Source organism: Dermochelys coriacea, chromosome 6 (genome assembly GCF_009764565.3).
Source record: "Dermochelys coriacea isolate rDerCor1 chromosome 6, rDerCor1.pri.v4, whole genome shotgun sequence".
In the NCBI taxonomy this organism is placed as follows: domain Eukaryota; kingdom Metazoa; phylum Chordata; order Testudines; family Dermochelyidae; genus Dermochelys; species Dermochelys coriacea.
Window position 1 is genome coordinate 68,179,423 of NC_050073.1, and position 16,818 is coordinate 68,196,240.

Sequence of the window (16,818 nt, forward strand, 5' to 3'; positions counted from 1 at the left end):
CTTAATCCACCACCGGAGTTGGAGGTAATAAGACAGTTACTAGAAATATGAAAGGACAGTTGAACAACAGAAGGCAGGCATTAAAACAAGCCTAAAACGCAGGGTTATTCCCCCCCCAGAGATAGACATATTTTAAACTGTAAAATTGATTTAAGCAATACAGGAAGAGTCACAAAGCTGGAAAGGGTTTGTCCTTAAAAAAAAAAAAAATTACAAAAGAGTAAAAAAAAAGTTATATATTTATGCTATGAAGGGGAACCTCTATGGTGGAATGACTTTAATACATTTCTTTTAGGTTTATCAATCCTCTTAAAAAGGGGCTTTGGTGTACTCCGTGACCCATCAGTAATCTTTAATTCCTTTGTTGACAGTAAATGATGCTCCTGGATCAGAGTCACCTGTATGTCATGAGAAGCTGATAAGGGCACAAACATGACACAAGGATTAGTCCTTACTCCTCATGTGTCCAAGAGGAGCTCCACCTGACCAACAGTGGCAGCATACTCTTCTGCTTCTCTCTGAAAGGATAGCTGCTTCTCCAGGAAATTGTTTCTATCATTCTCTGCCAGTTTCCACATAGCTGTTGCTGTCTATATGGAAAGAGCAAGTTAGTGCACAGTAGGGACCTGTTACAAATACAGTATGTATGACTCCAGAGGCGGCAGAGCTAAAAACATTGACTTTTTGTAAGTCAAGCCACACCAGGAAGACCACTTTGCTTCAGCCCCTTACCCCAAAGCACCAATTTCTTACTAAGACATCCTGTTCAAGACCAGCCCTTGGTAACTTAAATTCCTGCTGATCAAGTGAGAGCACAATTAAGTATTGTTTTTTGGCTTCATCCAGCTGAATCGAAGTTAATTCAGTAAAGACCACAGTTTAAGGAATCTTGGGTATTCTGAATTTACCATGCTAGCTAGCATAGTAGGAGTTCTCACCCTGAAGAGCCACTTCTGAAACACCGATACATAGGTAGCTGAAAGTTGACTAGGATGCTACCTGTGGTAGTTATATGGGCATTATTGTAGCATCTGAGTACTTGGCAACCAAATTTATTTTTAAGACCTCCATGAGGAAGGTAAGTACTGTACTCCTTGTTGTAGAGCAGGGGTGGCCAACCTGAGCCTGAGAATTTACCAATGAACATTGCCAAAGAGCCACAGTAATAGGTCAGCAGCCAGCCATCCACTACCCCCCTCCAGCTCCCAGCACCTCCGACCCACTGGCAGCCTCACCAATCAGCTATATTGGAAAGTTAGGGTCTGTAGCTCCACCCTTGGAGTCAGCACCTATGCAAGAAGCCACATATTAACCTCTGAAGAGCTGCATGCGGCTCTGAAGCCACAGGTTGGCCACCCCTGTTGTGGAGATTGGAAAGTAAGGAAAGACCAGATGACATGTCCAAGGTCACATAGGAAGTCTGTGGCACAGGAAAGAGTTGGACCTAAGTCTGAGTTCCAGGCTAGTACCCAAACTCCTGGACCATCCTCTCTCTCATGAAGTCTAATGCTTCATCTGTTGTGAACAGGGTCTTGAGATCTTTAGTGACCCTAAGTAGCAGGTTTCAGAGTAGCAGCCATGTTAGTCTGTATTCGCAAAAAAGAAAAGGAGTACGTGTGGCACCTTAGAGACTAACAAATTTGAGCATAAGCTTTTGTGAGCTACAGCTTCATCATGCGTCCGATGAAGTGAGCTGTAGCTCACGAAAGCTTATGCTCAAATAAATGTTAGTCCCTAAGTAGCAGGAACTTCTCAGTAGATAAGTAAATTTGCACTGCCAGAACATTGCCACCACCCTTTCCCAACATTCTGCGACATTGGCTCATTGCTATTTTCAGAATCACTAGCTTTCTGGTGCACCCTTCATTCTCTTTTGGAGGCCTCTCATTCCAGTTCTGACTATACTTAATCCTGATTATCTTTGATTATACTGGATCTTCCAAGTTAACCTGGCTGTTGATTTCAGTGACATGACCAATTTTAGCTGTAATCCCTTCCCATCTCTTTGGGAACTTAAGACCACCTAGAATGTCCTTATTACATGCATATTTACAACAGAAGACAAGGTAATAAGCCTGCTACAGTACATTGGTCTGCTTGAAAAGAACCCAGGAAAACAGAACTTCAGAAAACCCCAGATATTCAGTTGCCTGGTTTGGGATGAAGGAAAAGGTTGTCTTACCAGAAGCTCTTCCTGTTTTGCAGCCATTTGGCTGAATAGTCTCAGTTCTTCTTTAAGCTTCTCTGTCAGCAACTGAAGAAAAGCCCAAAGCATTTAGTTTATCCAGGTTCTGCACCACACAGAAATTGCCTCTATTATCAATTTAAACTTCTAGTAAACAAAAAGTCTGTTTAACCCAATTCCACTCAAAAGTTCTCACCATTGTCTGCTTCTGACACTCCTTCGTATCTTCTTCCTCCAAGATTTCATTGCCTGTAACTGGTTTATAAATACTTTCATAAGCTTCTTTAGTAGTTACCCAAACGATTTCCCACTAGCTGTTAGACCTCACCTTCACCCACAGTATTAAGTCACTTCACTGCAGAATCAGCCTCTAAACCTACATTAAGAGCAAATCAAGTATTCTGGGGAGTTATGAGTCTGGTTCTTCTGTAGTAAGCAGAGAGCCAGATAGCAACAGCACTAATCACTCTGTGCTGAAAGGGAGAAGTTGTTCTGTTTGCCAAAACCTCTGCTACACTGAAGTCAAGAATGAATGTCACATGAGCTCCTTGATTACAACAAAAAGATCACACCTGAAGAATCAGGGTACCAATTATCATAATGAGAGGAGATGGGGGTTAACTTCCCATCTTAAGCTTAGAACAAATACTTAATCCTTACCTGGATTAATATTTCTGCTTTCTAAAATCACCATGCAGTTGTCTTGAAATTTCTTCAGCTTTTGAACTTCTTCTTCCAGGACTTCATTCTTTTCTCTCAAGTCTTTTATAGTGCCCTATCAGTACCACACAAGTTAGAAGTCAATAGAGCCCCTAAAAAGACTCTTCCCGTTTCCTCCCAACTCCTTCCCAATTCGCAGCCATACCTGCTCCCAATGCATTGGAGATAAGTTCTTGGACACTGATTTAGTTCTCACCACGTTTTAATACTGACAGATTTGGAGCTGCCTGTAATAATTTACTACCATCTCTTGACTCAATTAATGTAGGCATATGTTGTGTTAATTCCTAACAATGTTGCTAATGAAATGCACCCCAAATGGGGGGGGGGGGGAGAAGAGAAAGTAAATCTTGAACAGTACTGGAGTGCTGGCTAGACCCCCTATTGACTTGCTAAAACAGGTTTATCCAGGAATGTCTCAGTCCAATGAGGAGAGAGCAAAACCTCAGAAGGGTTTAGAGACACAGACCAGGTATACAGTAGGAGCGCTTGGCTACTATAGCTATACCAGCATATTTTACCAGCAAAGCATTCCTAGTATAGACACAGCTTATACCCGTAAAACCACACTTTTGCTGGTATAGCTTACTCAAGCACTGCCCTCTGCTCTGCAGAGAAAAAAGCTATACCAGCAAAAGCCCAGTTTTGCTGGTACAACTGCATCTGCACTAGGGGTTCTTGTTGGTATAGCTCTTCATAACTCTGACATAGCTTTGCTGACAAGAGTTTAAAGTGTAGACCTGGCCATGCTGTGGAGAAAGTCAGAATGTTAAGGGGTAAGAGGAAGAGACTGAAGCAGAAACTATTGAGTGTAGGCAACAGACTGCTCCCAAAGGGGTCTACGGTAATACAGGGCTACTTGAGCTTTTAGGTAAAAAGACTTTTGTTTTAATAATTAAAATATTATTTTACTCCTGGGGGAATTCTGCATCATGCAGGATTTCGCAGAAATTAACGTTTTGAGCACAGAATTCCCCCCCCCCCGGCCCCTAGAAATGGGCTGCAGTGCTGCTGGCTGCCAGTAGGGGCTGCCCAGTTCGCACGCTGGGGGGCAGGGGAGGGAGCTAGAGGTTTCCCGGCAGCTGCAGTTCCCCACATGCCCTGAGGGAAGGAGACAGTGGCACGCAGGAAACTCTGCACAAGCCTGGGACCTAGCATCAGGCTATTTGTCCCACTGGATCCCTAGGCTCTGGAGGGAAGAGGGGCAGGTGTCTGGGGAGAGGGGCATATACAGGGCGGGGGCCCTGCAGCTGGGCTCTGGGAGGGGAGGGGTTGTGGGTGTCTGGCACCCCAGCTGGGCTCTGGGGTGTGAAGGGGGCAGAGAAACAGGACACTGGGTTGTCACAGAGGTTTCCTTAACTCTGCTCCTGGGGGAATTTGTGTATATGTATGTATGTTGTATTGTTACAAACATACTTGCTGACAGGTATTTGAAATAAATTACCAAAATAATTGAAACTGGCATGATTAGGTAGTGTTATTTTGACAAATAAAATTTGCAAAATTTTAAAATATTGTATGTGGAATTTTTTTTTTTTTGGGCACAGAATGCCCCCAGGAGTATTCTTATGCTGTGTTCCCACTGTTCAGATTTAAGAACACTTTTAAAGAAGGCTGTTGTGTGTCACTGTGTTCACCACTGGTCACAGCTCCTGAAAGGAAGAACTGCAGGTACCCAAATCCAGTTGGATCTGTTGACTTGATACTGCAGTCTAGGGCCTGGTCTAAGAGTAGAAGAATCATATGATTTTGCCTGAGATGTGAAGGGTCAAGGCCTAAAAGCTAAAAAGATCAAGAGGAGACAGAGATACAGCTAGCCTTGACAAACTTGTTGCCTTCTATTCCACATACTAGACCTAATAGCAGGCTTCAGTCACAGCTTTAAACAAGTAAATTGGAAGTCTGGTACATGGGAACAGAAGAGATCTTATTTGGACTCAATGAGCCACAGCACTATTCCCCACACAGCTCATAAAAGTGTTACAGATAATCTTTTAACAAGATGATCAGCCAAGCACTGCTTTTTACCTGTGCTCCTGCCAGCTTTGAGTGCAGTTGTTGTTTGGCTATTTCCAACAACTGGTTCTTCGTCTTTAGCTCTGTCTCCAATCTGTATCGGCTCAGGGGTCTGTAGAGAGTCACACATCACCGAGGATTTAACAGATGCCAATATATGGTTAGTATTCAGCTAAGCATATGGTTAAGACATGCTTCAGCCAGGGAAGCGTCAGTCAGCGTTCAGTGCACTTGCAGTAGTGTAGCTTCCTCTCTTGAAAGGTGGAGTGTGCACTGAACTAACTACTAGAGTGTTTTGGGCTCCATGTATCCAGAGTTGATGGTTGGCCATCAGCACATGAATTAGACCACTGTTCATTGCCATACAAGACTGGGCCTCATCAGAGCAGCTAATAGTACTATTTGAGAGAGGTTTTTTTGCACCAACTTACCCTCGTGCAATTGTTGTTGTCTTTTTAGAAAGAGGCTCTGCTTTCTTGGTAGACCTACAGAGACTAAAATGGTAGAAATATCATTATCAAAGTGTGTAGTATTTTGCCAAATCACCGAACCAACTCTCACTTTAACAAAAGCCTGATTTTCTATGCGTATTTTTTGCTACTGCCAGGAGTAAATTTGGACATTTTTAGATTACTAAAAACCTGAAGTTTGTCAGTGCATGTATTTTCCATTTACCCTTGGTTTTTGGCTTTGAAGACACCATCCTCTGGAACATTTGAGCTAAAAGTGAAATTGGGATCTTTGCTGAATTCTGGCTCAACTATTTTGTTGATACGCTGTTTCTTCGATGGAAACGGTGTCTGTGTGTCTGCAACAAGATATAAGTGTCACCGAACAATGCGAGGAATTAACAAGAGCAAAAAGTCCTCCAAATTCCACATTAGCAAATCTTGAACTTCAGATGAATCACTTACATGTTAACATAAAGAAAAGGAGTATTTGTGGCACCTTAGAGACTAACAAATTTATTAGAGCATAAGCTTTCGTGAGCTACAGCTCACTTCATCGGATGCATACAACATGTCACTCTAACAAGATGTGAAGTAACAATGACTAAGTAGCATGCCTCACCCCATCCCTACAGTCTCCAAATCCTGAACAGAAGAATACAGGCTCAGAATGAAAAAAATTATGTTACTTAAGCCCTGGATGGGCTACAGTAAGCAGTTTTAGAATGTTGTTTACCATTCCAGCAGTGGATGGGATGGCTTGACAGCCAGGTTTAATGACACAGACAGTCATTTCAACATCAGACAGGTACATGAACACTGCTTTGATAGCCAAAGTTGTTCAGTGTTGAATGAAGAACAGATCAATCTAAAAATTTTAGGGTTAGAAGATTTAATTTGACATTGCTTAAGCAACTACAGACTTCTAACATTGAGATGAAAGTCACACAAAGTCATGAGAAAGCTTGTTCTCTGAATATACAGACAAACTGTATGTCATGATGATCTGGCCACTCTAACATCGGATATTTCCACTAATTATGTAGGGACTTTTTCACACCAAGCAGTTTTGGAAGTTCAACTACAGGCTAGCAATAGGAGCATTAGTGTAGAATAGCCACATGGGTTTTGGCCATCGTATTGTTTTGACATCCTCTGAGCAAAGTTAGGCAAAACTGCGGTTAAGATGACTTTACTTGGCTTACACTGGCCCTACCAGCGTTGCTAGCACTGGTGGAATTGCACCACTATTAGACCAACAGTAGGATAATTTTTGAAAAAGCTCAGCAATGATGCAAACCGATTTTAAAAAAAACAAAACAAAAAAAAACAGTGATATAACAAATGTGTGATAGCTATCTTGCTGTAAAATCCAAAGCAGATGTGTGAGGTCAGCACTATATGCCCTCCTGGGACTGATCTCACTTAGTTAATCCAGTAGCAAAACTATCATGTCTTGGCTCCACTATGTTTTTACAGAGATATAGTTAACACACATTTGTTATCTCACAAACACATTAAAAACACGGAGAATGAAGACAAGCCTAGGAGGCCAAGCATGGAGAGTTTCTGCCCAAAATACAAGTTTCAAGAGGTTATGAACACATGAGGATAGCATGCTAAGAGTTTTCTATTTATCACTGTTATAGTTAAGGTTGTAAAATAATTACAGGGTTTAATATTGGATGAACTATAGTAGTTATTAGTAAGATTAAAACCATTCCGCAAATTAAAACATTGGTTCTCAAACTTTTTTTCCCCATGGACCACTTGAAAATTGCCGAGGGTCTTGGTGGACCACTTAATGATCTTTCCAAATGTTGTTTGTACCATTAGCTAACTATAGTAAAGTGCTTTGGATAAAAGTAAAGGAGTACTTGTGGCACCTTAGAGACTAACAAATTTATTAGAGCATAAGCTTTCGTGAGCTACAGCTCACTTCATCGGATGCATTTGGTGTTTTTTTTTCCACCAAATGCATCCGATGAAGTGAGCTGTAGCTCACGAAAGCTTATGCTCTAATAAATTTGTTAGTCTCTAAGGTGCCACAAGTACTCCTTTTCTTTTTGTGAATACAGACTAACACGGCTGCTACTCTGAAACTTGGATAAAAGTGTTATATATATAAAAAAAAACCTTAATAGTAAGCGTCTTTTTGTTCCACAAATAAGAGCACACAACTCATTTTAATATCAATAGTCTTACCTTTCTAATACAATGGATGTGCCCTCTCTCCCCTGCCATGGCAGCCCCTAGGCTAGGGCTGGGGATGGGTGGGGAGGTCTCTCCCTCTCTCCCTGGCTGAGGCAGCTCCCACTGAGCTGAGGCTGGGAAGGAGGGCAGTCTCTGCCCGGCAGCCCTGGAGCTGGGGAAAGTTGCCTCTTTCTCTGGCCACCGCAGCCCTGCACGTTCCCAATTCCCCCTACCCCCTCTTCTCACCCCACTGCCCCTCCCACCTATCCCCTATCCGCCCCCAAGGCCGCTACCTCACCTTACATGTGTCTTCTCCAGGGTCCAGGCACCTAATTAGTGGAGCCATGTCTGAGTGGCTCCACTAATTAGGTGGCAAAAAGAAAAGGAGTAGTTGTGGCACCTTAGAGACTAAAATTTATTTGAGCATAAGCTTCCGTGAGCTACAGCTCACTTCATTGATGTAGCTGAAGCTCATGAAAGCTTATGCTCAAATAAATTTGTTAGTCTCTAAGGTGCCACAAGTACTCCTTTTCTTTTTGCGAATACAGACTAACACAGCTGCTACTCTGAAACCACTGATTAGGTGGGTGGCCCTTCATTCTCTCATGTGTGGCCACCCAGGCACACGCCTTAGAGGGAACTATCCGCAGACCACCTGAATGGAGCTCGCGGACCACAGTTTGAGAACCTTTGTACTAAAAGATTTGATGAGCATTTATCCCTGATTCTTTAGGGAGCAAAGTTAATACTCTAGAAAGTTAAGACCTAGGTCACCTTTTGAATCCAAAACCTCCTCAACGCCATCTCTCATGGGCCTTCTAAAAGTCAAGTATCCCTGGGCCCCTTTACTCCTAAAAATGCAAGGGATTGTATTCTTTCCCACCAACTGACTCTGCAGTGATAATAATGATAATTAATAATAAAATAAAAAATTGACTCTTCTAGCACACCCTCTCCCTGCAAAATTTGCAAAAATTCAACTGGTTTTGAGACACAAATGGCACTCAGCTAATGAAAAAGAGGGGTCTTGAAAAGCGTAACATATTCATGTTCCACAATATAAGAGGCCACATGCATTTCGAAGTAGGCAATAATACTTCGCTGCTGGTCTCCCAGCCTCGCTCGAAGGGAGGGAGGGAGACGGAGGACGATTAGCCGCAGTGCTGTGAGCAGCCTGAAGCTGACACACGCCGGCAGCGACACTGACCTGCGGGGCCGCTGCGGGAGAGGGCCGTGGGCTGATGGAAGCTGTAGACCGGGATCCTGGAATGTTCGCTCTCCATGGCCTGCGGGTCTCCGCAGCACGAGCCGCCGCGCGCCTGGACGCCACGGGCTACACAGGCAGGAAGCGCTGCTCAACTCCCCGGAGGCTTTTCCGGGGGGGGGGGGGCGAGGACGGGAGATGTGTCCCCGCGCGCCGCTCCCCCGGCCCCGCGCGGGGCGGGGCGGGATACACACACACTTAGCAGGGGCCCGGCAGGTGGGGAGCCTCGCCCCCCCCCCCGGGACGCACAGCGGCCCCGCGAGCGGCGTGTGACAGACCCAGCGGACGTCGCGCAGGGCTCGGCCAGGCCCGCGGGAACAGCGCGGCCGCTCCGACCGTTTCGCTTTGGAACCGAAGCCGGTTCCACGGACCCACGCACCAGCCCGCGCGTATCGGACCCTGGGAAAGCGCCTCCCCGACAGCCGCGCCTGAGCCGTCCCGCGCGCTGCACAGAGCAGGAACGGAGGCGCCCCGGACCGGGTGCCGACTCGCGGGACAGCGAGAGGCGACGGCGACAGGCACCTCTCTGGGTGGGCGCTGTTTCCGCGGCCGTTTGAAAATGGGAACGGCGACGGAAGGGCGGGGCGAAGAGGCGCGCAGGCGCAAAGCCCGGGGGTGGTGTCTCCGTCGTGCGCCGGTACCGTCACACGTGTGCACATGCGCAGTGGGGACAGTGACGCCCCCACGAATCCACTGCCCTGAGCTGGGGCGGCCAAGTCGGAGGCGCCGGGAACGTGTCCACGCGCACGCGCACGCGCCCCCTCGGGCAGGGCGTATGGGCGGTGCGGAGCCTCCTACCCTCCAGCGGGCTGCGCGGCGGCGGCGGCGGCGGCCGGGGCGCTGCGATGCTGCGTTATGGCGGCGGCAGCGGCTTTCCTGCTCTGGGCTGCCCTGCGGCTGCGAGGGAGCCACGGGCACGGCAGGATGCCCCCGCCCCAGCTGCAGACCGCCCAGACCTGCACTTCCTCCCCGTCCCCGTCCGCACGGGCAGCGTGGGAGCCTGCCTCGCCCCCCAGCCCCCACGTGGCCAGTGCTGCGGGGCGTCGTCTTGCCCAAGCGGTGGAGCTAGGCATAGGCAGACTGAGCGGTTGTTCAGAGGCGGGAGCAAGGCAAGGGCCCCCTCGTGTTTGGTTTGTGGGAAAGTGCAATTAGTAACTTGCAGGGGATGGGCGGAAATATTCCTGGTAGGGCTCCCAATGAGCTAGCAGCGCTGTCACTGGTTAGTATCGCAAAAAGAAAAGGAGGACTTGTGGCACCTTAGAGACTAACACATTTGTTTGAGCATAAGCTTTCGTGAGCTACAGCATCGGATGAAGTGAGCTGTAGCTCACTACAGCTTATGGTCAAATAAATTTGTTAGTCTCTAAGGTGCCACAAGTCCTCCTTTTCTTTTTGCGAATACAGACTAACACGGCTGCTACTCTGAAACCCGGTTAGTATCAGTGCACCACCGGCTCGGCAGGGTCCCGGCATGGAGGCAGGAGCAGAGCTGCTGCGAACTTGGGGTTTCCATTTCACAGGAAAATGGGCATTTTGAAATTTGGTTTCATTCCAAATCGGAAGAAAACCTACTATTTTTGCAATTTCCTTCACAACGGATATTCTCAAAACGTTCCTTGTGGAAAATGTTAGTTTCACAACATTTCAAATTTTATCTGTAATGTTTTTAATTGTATATTATTTTGTATTATGTGTACATTATTTCATTCTGTGTTAAGGGGTGTGCATAGTAACTCATGCATAACTTGATTCCTTACAACACAAGCAGGGCCTGAAGAAGAGCTCTGTGTATCTCAAAAGCTTGACTTTTCCACCACAGAAGTTGGTCCAATAAAACTGGTTCTCAGTCAGAGGTAGCTGTACCCGTGGAGGTACACAGAGGTCTTCCAGGGCACTCAGTAATTCATCTAGCTCTTTGCCCAGTTTTACATCAGGCTACAAAAAAATCACTCGCGAAGTCAGTACAAACTAAAATTCCATACAGATGATTATTTACACTGCTCTATAATGTACATGTACCTCACTACAGCTTATGCTCAAATAAATTTGTTAGTCTCTAAGGTGCCACACATACTCCTTTTCTTTTTGTGAATACAGACTAACACGGCTGCTACTCTGAAAACTGAAATATAAGTACAATATTTATATTCCAATTGATTTATTTTATAATTATATGATAAAAATGAAAATAAGCAATTTTTCAGTAATAGTGCACTGTAAAGTTTTTGTCTTTTTATGTCTGATTTTGTAAGCAAGTACTTTTCAAGTTTGGTGAAACTTTGGATACACATGACAACTCACACTCCTGAAAGGGGTACAATAGTCTGGAAAGGTTGAGAACCACTGCAATAAAAGATATTACCTCACCTGCCTTATCACTCTAACACAAGAAGGAAACACTCAGTACTAAACAGCGGCCCTTAATGATTTCACAAGAGAATATTTCAATTAACGTATTATGTCATGTCAGCTGTAGTGCATAATATGTATATGCACTACTATATGGTATATACATTAATACATTGTGAACTACTACTGCTGACATGTTAGGAAATATCATACAAATAATATACAAATGAAAAATAAATTTGAAAACAAAATTTAGAAATGTTTCCAAAAGGAAATTTTTCATACTGAAATTTTTTATGGGAAATTTCATAAAAAATTATACAATTTTTTGGGAAAAAAAGCTTTGTCAAAAACAGCTTTTCCCAGCAAAAATCTTCTGATGAAAATTTTCTGATAAGCTTTACTCACAGGGGCTGATGTGGGGGAAAGACCCTTCAAGGGTATCAGTGCCGCAAGTATTTACCATAAGTGACAACAGTGGCCATCTGTTTTTTAACTATTTATTTTAAAATTATTTCAACAGATACAGTGATATACAGAGTCCCCAAATACTGGGAAATAATGGTACACTAGTCATAGGTATGAATATAAAGGCATGAATTTGACCAATTAAGACAAGCACATTTTATGGACTCTAATACTTCTAAAATCCTAAATAATATGGTTTGTAATGGAAACTCTTAACACACCCAAAATTGCATTGTGGCTGTTGGTTGCCCCTAAAAAAGTGTGCTTAGAGGTCACAGAACAGACATATAACTGTATTTTTGAAAACTCCCTACTTAAAAATGAGAACTCGATCAGATTTTTCAGACACATTTCATATTTTCTCTCTCTCTCTTTTAACAAGTAAGCCAGTCTTTTTTTTCCCAAACATCCTTTAGCTTATTTGCCTTTTAAGAGAGCTACAAGCCCTTTGGAACTCAGAGCTTGTCCTCAACATTTGAAGAAGGGTGGATAGATAGTTTTAGGTTTTGCTGCTATTTATTTTTCGGAATATATAATGCAAGGCATATCCATATGTCTAAATATTTATCTTGTTTGTGTCTTCCTTCTTTTACCCAGATCTGATAGATAAGCTTTTCTATTCAAGGATATCACACACTCTGGCATACCATTAGAATGAGCTATGTTTTTAAAGGTAAGCAAGTATGTAAGTCTTTGCAGGATACGTGCCTGTGATAGAACACAGAGATACTGATTTTCCCACCACTGAGCCAAGACCAGTCTTGCTGCTACTAGTTTTATCAGGCTTTTGTTACAATTATAAGAGATATCTCTCATAGGGAGGTCTCATAGAACTGTTGCTGGGTTATTTGAAATATTACATTTAGTTATATTCTTTATTGCTATGTAATTTTGCACTAGTAGATACTGTTAAAGGATACGTTTTTGCATAATCAGCTCTTCCCTTAGACTCCAATTGTGCAAGCTGATCTGTGCAGGTGTAAAGCCTTAGTTTTATATTTCAATCAGATGATTCTCCCCTCTCCTCCTCCCCCACCTCCGCACACACTTGTCCCACTTGCACAGTGATATGGGCACACACAAAAAAGAGATATTTATAAAATCTGTCATTGACCTTCTGGAATATTTATATCATATTTGCTGACATCATTTTCAGATGTGGGCTACAAATCATTGCAATGAATATGAGGTCCCAATTTATAGAAGAACGAAGTCACCATGTATTCTCAAGTCACTCTTTGTATTTATTTCTGTAGAGCTGAAATGCAAGTTGTAGGTGCCATCCGTATGGGATCTAGGCAACCATAAGATAAAATCAAGTTGGAAAATTGAACCATATTAAATACAAACCAGAAGGTCCAGTGTTCTACTTGAATTTCTTCCTTTTTTGAATTTCTTAGCTCTTGCTAACCTGCACCAACCAACCTTGGTGAGTTTCCCAGATAGCTACAGTGTGCATGTTAATGGATAGAAGCTCAGAGGTGCAAATTTCCTCTTGCTGATGCCCTAGGAAAACACATTAGGCATGTACAACATAAAGAAAATGAATCACAATATTCATAGCAAAGGCACAAGGTATGAAGGTGTTCAGGAAAGTTTGTCATAAATATTTATTTTTGTGCTGACTTTTAGAGAGAAAGTTTTTTCTTTTGGTAACAGATAAAGGACATGGGGGTTTTTTGTCTTTTCTGGTAAAGAAAAAAGTAAAATTCAAGATTCAGCAGATATGCCAACTTTAAAAATATTTTTTACATTTTTGCCTGGGATAGAAACTAGCTGTGAACATGAAACACAAGCTGCCCAAGTCACAGAGGACAAGGAAATGGCTTTCTGTCAAGGAAAACCCCACACTGAAGCAGTGTCAGAAGGAGTTCCTTCCAGTGAAACCTGCTGAAATCCTGATCTGAAAGATATTTGGGGCTGGACTATATAGTCTTCTCATTGAAGAGTAACAGACCACACCAGTTGAAAAACACTCACTGACAGATTTAAACAAATATCTGATACAATTCCTTTGAGAAAATTTGTAAATCTGGACTGCTAATAAAAACAGAGATCTTCTTCAACAGGAACAGTCTCTCTCCAGCCATTAGCCAGATTCCAATGATTAACAATTATAGATATTTTTCTACATGGGATTTATTTCTTTAAATATCTAGAGAGAGTCACCTCTTTAATCATTATCCCCTTCTTTCTTGTACTTGGCAGGAAAACAAAATCTAATCACTGTAGGGAATGTCAAAAAGTACAAATGTGAATATGGCACGGGCTGCTGGATCGTCAACATTTTTTTACTGCGTTAAAATTCATCTCTAATCCTCATTTTTTTGAATATCAGATTTGCTAACTCAGTGAAATGTAGGCATCTCTGCAGCTGAAATACCTAGCTCAAAGAGGAAGGGAGGAAAGATTTTATATTACAGTGTAAATAGGAGTTTTATTTCTGTTTTCTTCTGTAATTGAGTTTTAGTTTCTTGGAGATTTCAGCTGCTGTAACCAGAATTTTGTGCACTGGATCGTTTGATCCAAACATCAGGCATGTCTGGTTGGCTGTTTGGTAAAACAACTGGACCTTCACTCCCTAATCCCAGTCGGTTTTTCCAAGAAGAGCTGTTTTGCTGGGATGCTGGTAAAGATACATCAAAGACGGTCTCTCTAAGGTCCAACCTCAGGGTGTCTCTCTTTCCATTCAGGTGACCTCTCTCTGCTGCACAGCAGGAATCAGATACCTCTAAGACTTTGGGACAAGAACTGGCTGACTCAGCAAGTTTTATGCTCTGCTCAAAATCACTGAGAGAGATCTCACTTGAGACGTTGAGCACATTGAAAGAACTGCTATGAGAACAAAGGCCTCTGTGAAATTTGTAAATTTCAGCTTCAGGGATATTACTATTTTCTGAGGTATAATCTGACTGTTGTTGAGCAGTGTCTCTAGAACACTGAGATGTATTTAACTGTCCTTCATCTTTCATGCTGGCTGAATAAAGATAGTCCAGCATGTATCCATCCCAGGCTTTTGGACCATATTTTTGACATCTACAATCTCTGCAGAGTCTCTCTCTATGAATTTCTTCTTCTGCTCCCGAGCTGCTATGTTTGTAAGGAGAAGATGTTTGCAAGGCAGGACACTGACAAAGATCTACACGGTGGTCCATTAGAGTCTCCTGCAGATTCTGTCTGTCTGTTTCAAGAGAAGGATGGATTCCTATTCTGGGACACCTGTTGTCCTGGAGCTGTATGTCTTCAGACAGGACAGAAGGACGATTAGACAGTTTGCTGGTGGAAGTGCTGTTGTCAAAACTGTCACTAAGTTTTCTGGCCAAGGGCTGGAGCTCATACTGTTCATTTGCAGTGTTAGACTCTTGCACCTTCCGTAATCTGTTCTGCTTCTCTTCTCCCCCACAGTTAAAGCTTCCATTTGGCCTGGAGTCATCAGAATAGTCCTTCAAGGCATAGGTACAAGGCCAAAGGATCTGACCGCAGTTCTTCTCTGGGCCAAAGAAGCAGCACAGAGACTGAAAAAAGAAGCTGGCAAATCCACAGCTGATACACTTGATCATCATTATGAATATCCCCAGCTTCCGGTATGCCAGCACTGTGGCAGGCAGCATGATGATACCTGCAGAAAACAGAGCAGATGCCACCATAGCAGTGGCACAGCTCATCTGCTTCAGAGAGAAGGCCACTCGGCTCAGGCGATCAGAATGTGGGCACAAGTGGTAGGAAATACAGTAGTTCACTGTAAAGTCAGTGGAGAGGCCTACTGCTGCTGAAATGAAGAGAGACTCCACTGCATTGAGCTGCCATTCCAACAGCACCAAGAGACCAACAGTTACCAGGACAGTGCCTGTGATAGCTGTAACAGAGAATATGCTAAGAATAACATTCCAGGTGGTGAGCAGCAGCACCACAAAAGAGATGGTTATGGATAGTCCTATGACCACCATTGTCTCTGTGCTAAGACTGTGCTGGAGATTATATAGCTCTAGTTTACTGGTGTACCATCCATTCTGAAGCCCCATGGGGGCAGTTTTCATTTCCTCTGTTATCCAGTGGCCAATTTCATTGTAGAATTGTTTGGCTTTGCTGTAGTTGAAGCTGTAGTGATAAATAGTTTGAAACTGTAGCACCAAGGCAATTAGGTTTCCCTCTCCATCAAATCTAAGACCCAAATCATAGGTTTCAGCCCCATCTCTGCCTTGTTCCATGATCATCATTTTGATGCAGTGCAGGAAGACTTCGCTTCCATAGGGGAAGGGGAAGTGGTTACAGCAGAGATTGAAGCTGTGATCTTGCTGGGAGCACTGGCGACTGTCCATCCACGTGTGAAACTCCTCCATGAAACAAACTGTAGATTTCTGCTCCAGATCAGAATAGTAGAAAGTTTGATTCTTCACTTTTTGGCAGAATTCCAAGAGCCAGTTTTGAGCTTCAGGATTTTGGATTGTAAATGTGGTATCTTTCACCAGTGTGCCATTGCTCTTAGGATTGAAATGATCCCCGTTGTCCACAGGCAGTATGCCCCAGACTATAGTGATGGGCATGCGTTGTCCTTCTCCATGCTCCAGCCTCTCAAACATGAACTGGTGACAGTATTCTGCATCATATCTCTCAAAGGGATGGCTTAACCTAAACATCTGGACAGATGGCATCTCTAAACTGGGGAGTTTTAGTTTAGGATTAAAACAGGAAATGTAGGCACCCCCTATTGCCAAGGCTGTAAACCAGCAGATCCAAATGTAACGAAACTTTATAACACCACATGGAAGAATCTTCTCAAATAACAGCTTGGAGGTTTCACACAAGGTATTCTGGAGACCCCTGAGTATATGATGGAGAGAGAAAATAACTCTTTTATGCCCGCTGTAGTTCCAGTAGTCTTCTGGTTTATAAATGCAGTTTGTTGCTATGTAGCGTTCATACAACACAACAGAAGATGGAAGCCAAGTTACCATGAATACTAAATTCACCAATACACAGGTGCCCATGTAGATGGCAAAACAGCAGATGGCAATTATATTGCTCATATAGCTTGCATAGAAAGCAGCACCTGTTGTAAAGGAAGATGCCAGCATGAGATACCCAAAGTGGTGCATGGTTTGGCTCATCCACTGCAGGAGGCCTGCAGAAGGATTCTGGCTCTTGCTGAGGCTCCAGAGATCAAAAAAACACAA

At 43.6% G+C, this 16,818-nt stretch overlaps 2 protein-coding genes across 3 annotated transcripts in view; both read right to left on the reverse strand.

The window, feature by feature from the left end:
- Positions 1-18: 18 nt before the first annotated feature.
- Positions 19-9,864, reverse strand: KNSTRN (kinetochore localized astrin (SPAG5) binding protein). Of its 2 annotated transcripts, none has more exons than XM_038407374.2 (9): positions 9,626-9,864; positions 8,771-8,896; positions 5,597-5,729; positions 5,353-5,415; positions 4,934-5,033; positions 2,846-2,960; positions 2,382-2,440; positions 2,183-2,254; positions 19-590 (listed from the first exon to the last, which is right to left on the reverse strand). In XM_038407374.2, exons 2-9 carry the CDS (start codon positions 8,844-8,846, stop codon positions 459-461), a joined length of 750 nt encoding a protein of 249 aa, XP_038263302.1. In that variant the 5' UTR covers positions 8,847-8,896; positions 9,626-9,864; the 3' UTR covers positions 19-458. The 2 variants fall into 2 exon arrangements, with proteins under 2 accessions (XP_038263302.1, XP_043371924.1); XM_043515989.1 differs by lacking the exon at positions 9,626-9,864 and adding an exon at positions 9,350-9,380.
- A 2,374-nt stretch (positions 9,865-12,238) lies between these two features.
- The window catches only part of DISP2 (dispatched RND transporter family member 2), a 34,962-nt gene continuing 30,382 nt past the window's right edge, over positions 12,239-16,818 (reverse strand). Inside the window, 1 exon segment of the mRNA XM_038404294.2 lies at positions 12,239-16,818. Within this exon segment, the coding sequence (XP_038260222.1) occupies positions 14,128-16,818 (2,691 nt within the window). The 3' untranslated portion in view covers positions 12,239-14,127.

Coding starts and splice junctions, on each gene's coding strand:
- KNSTRN (XM_038407374.2), bottom strand. CDS start 8,846: ATGGAGAGCGAACATTCCAGGATCCCGGTCTACAGCTTCCATCAGCCC. Junction 5,416..5,596: donor TTCAAAGCCAAAAACCAAGG/GTAAATGGAAAA, acceptor CTACCATTTTAG/TCTCTGTAGGTCTACCAAGA. Junction 2,255..2,381: donor AGTGTCAGAAGCAGACAATG/GTGAGAACTTTT, acceptor GCTTTTCTTCAG/TTGCTGACAGAGAAGCTTAA.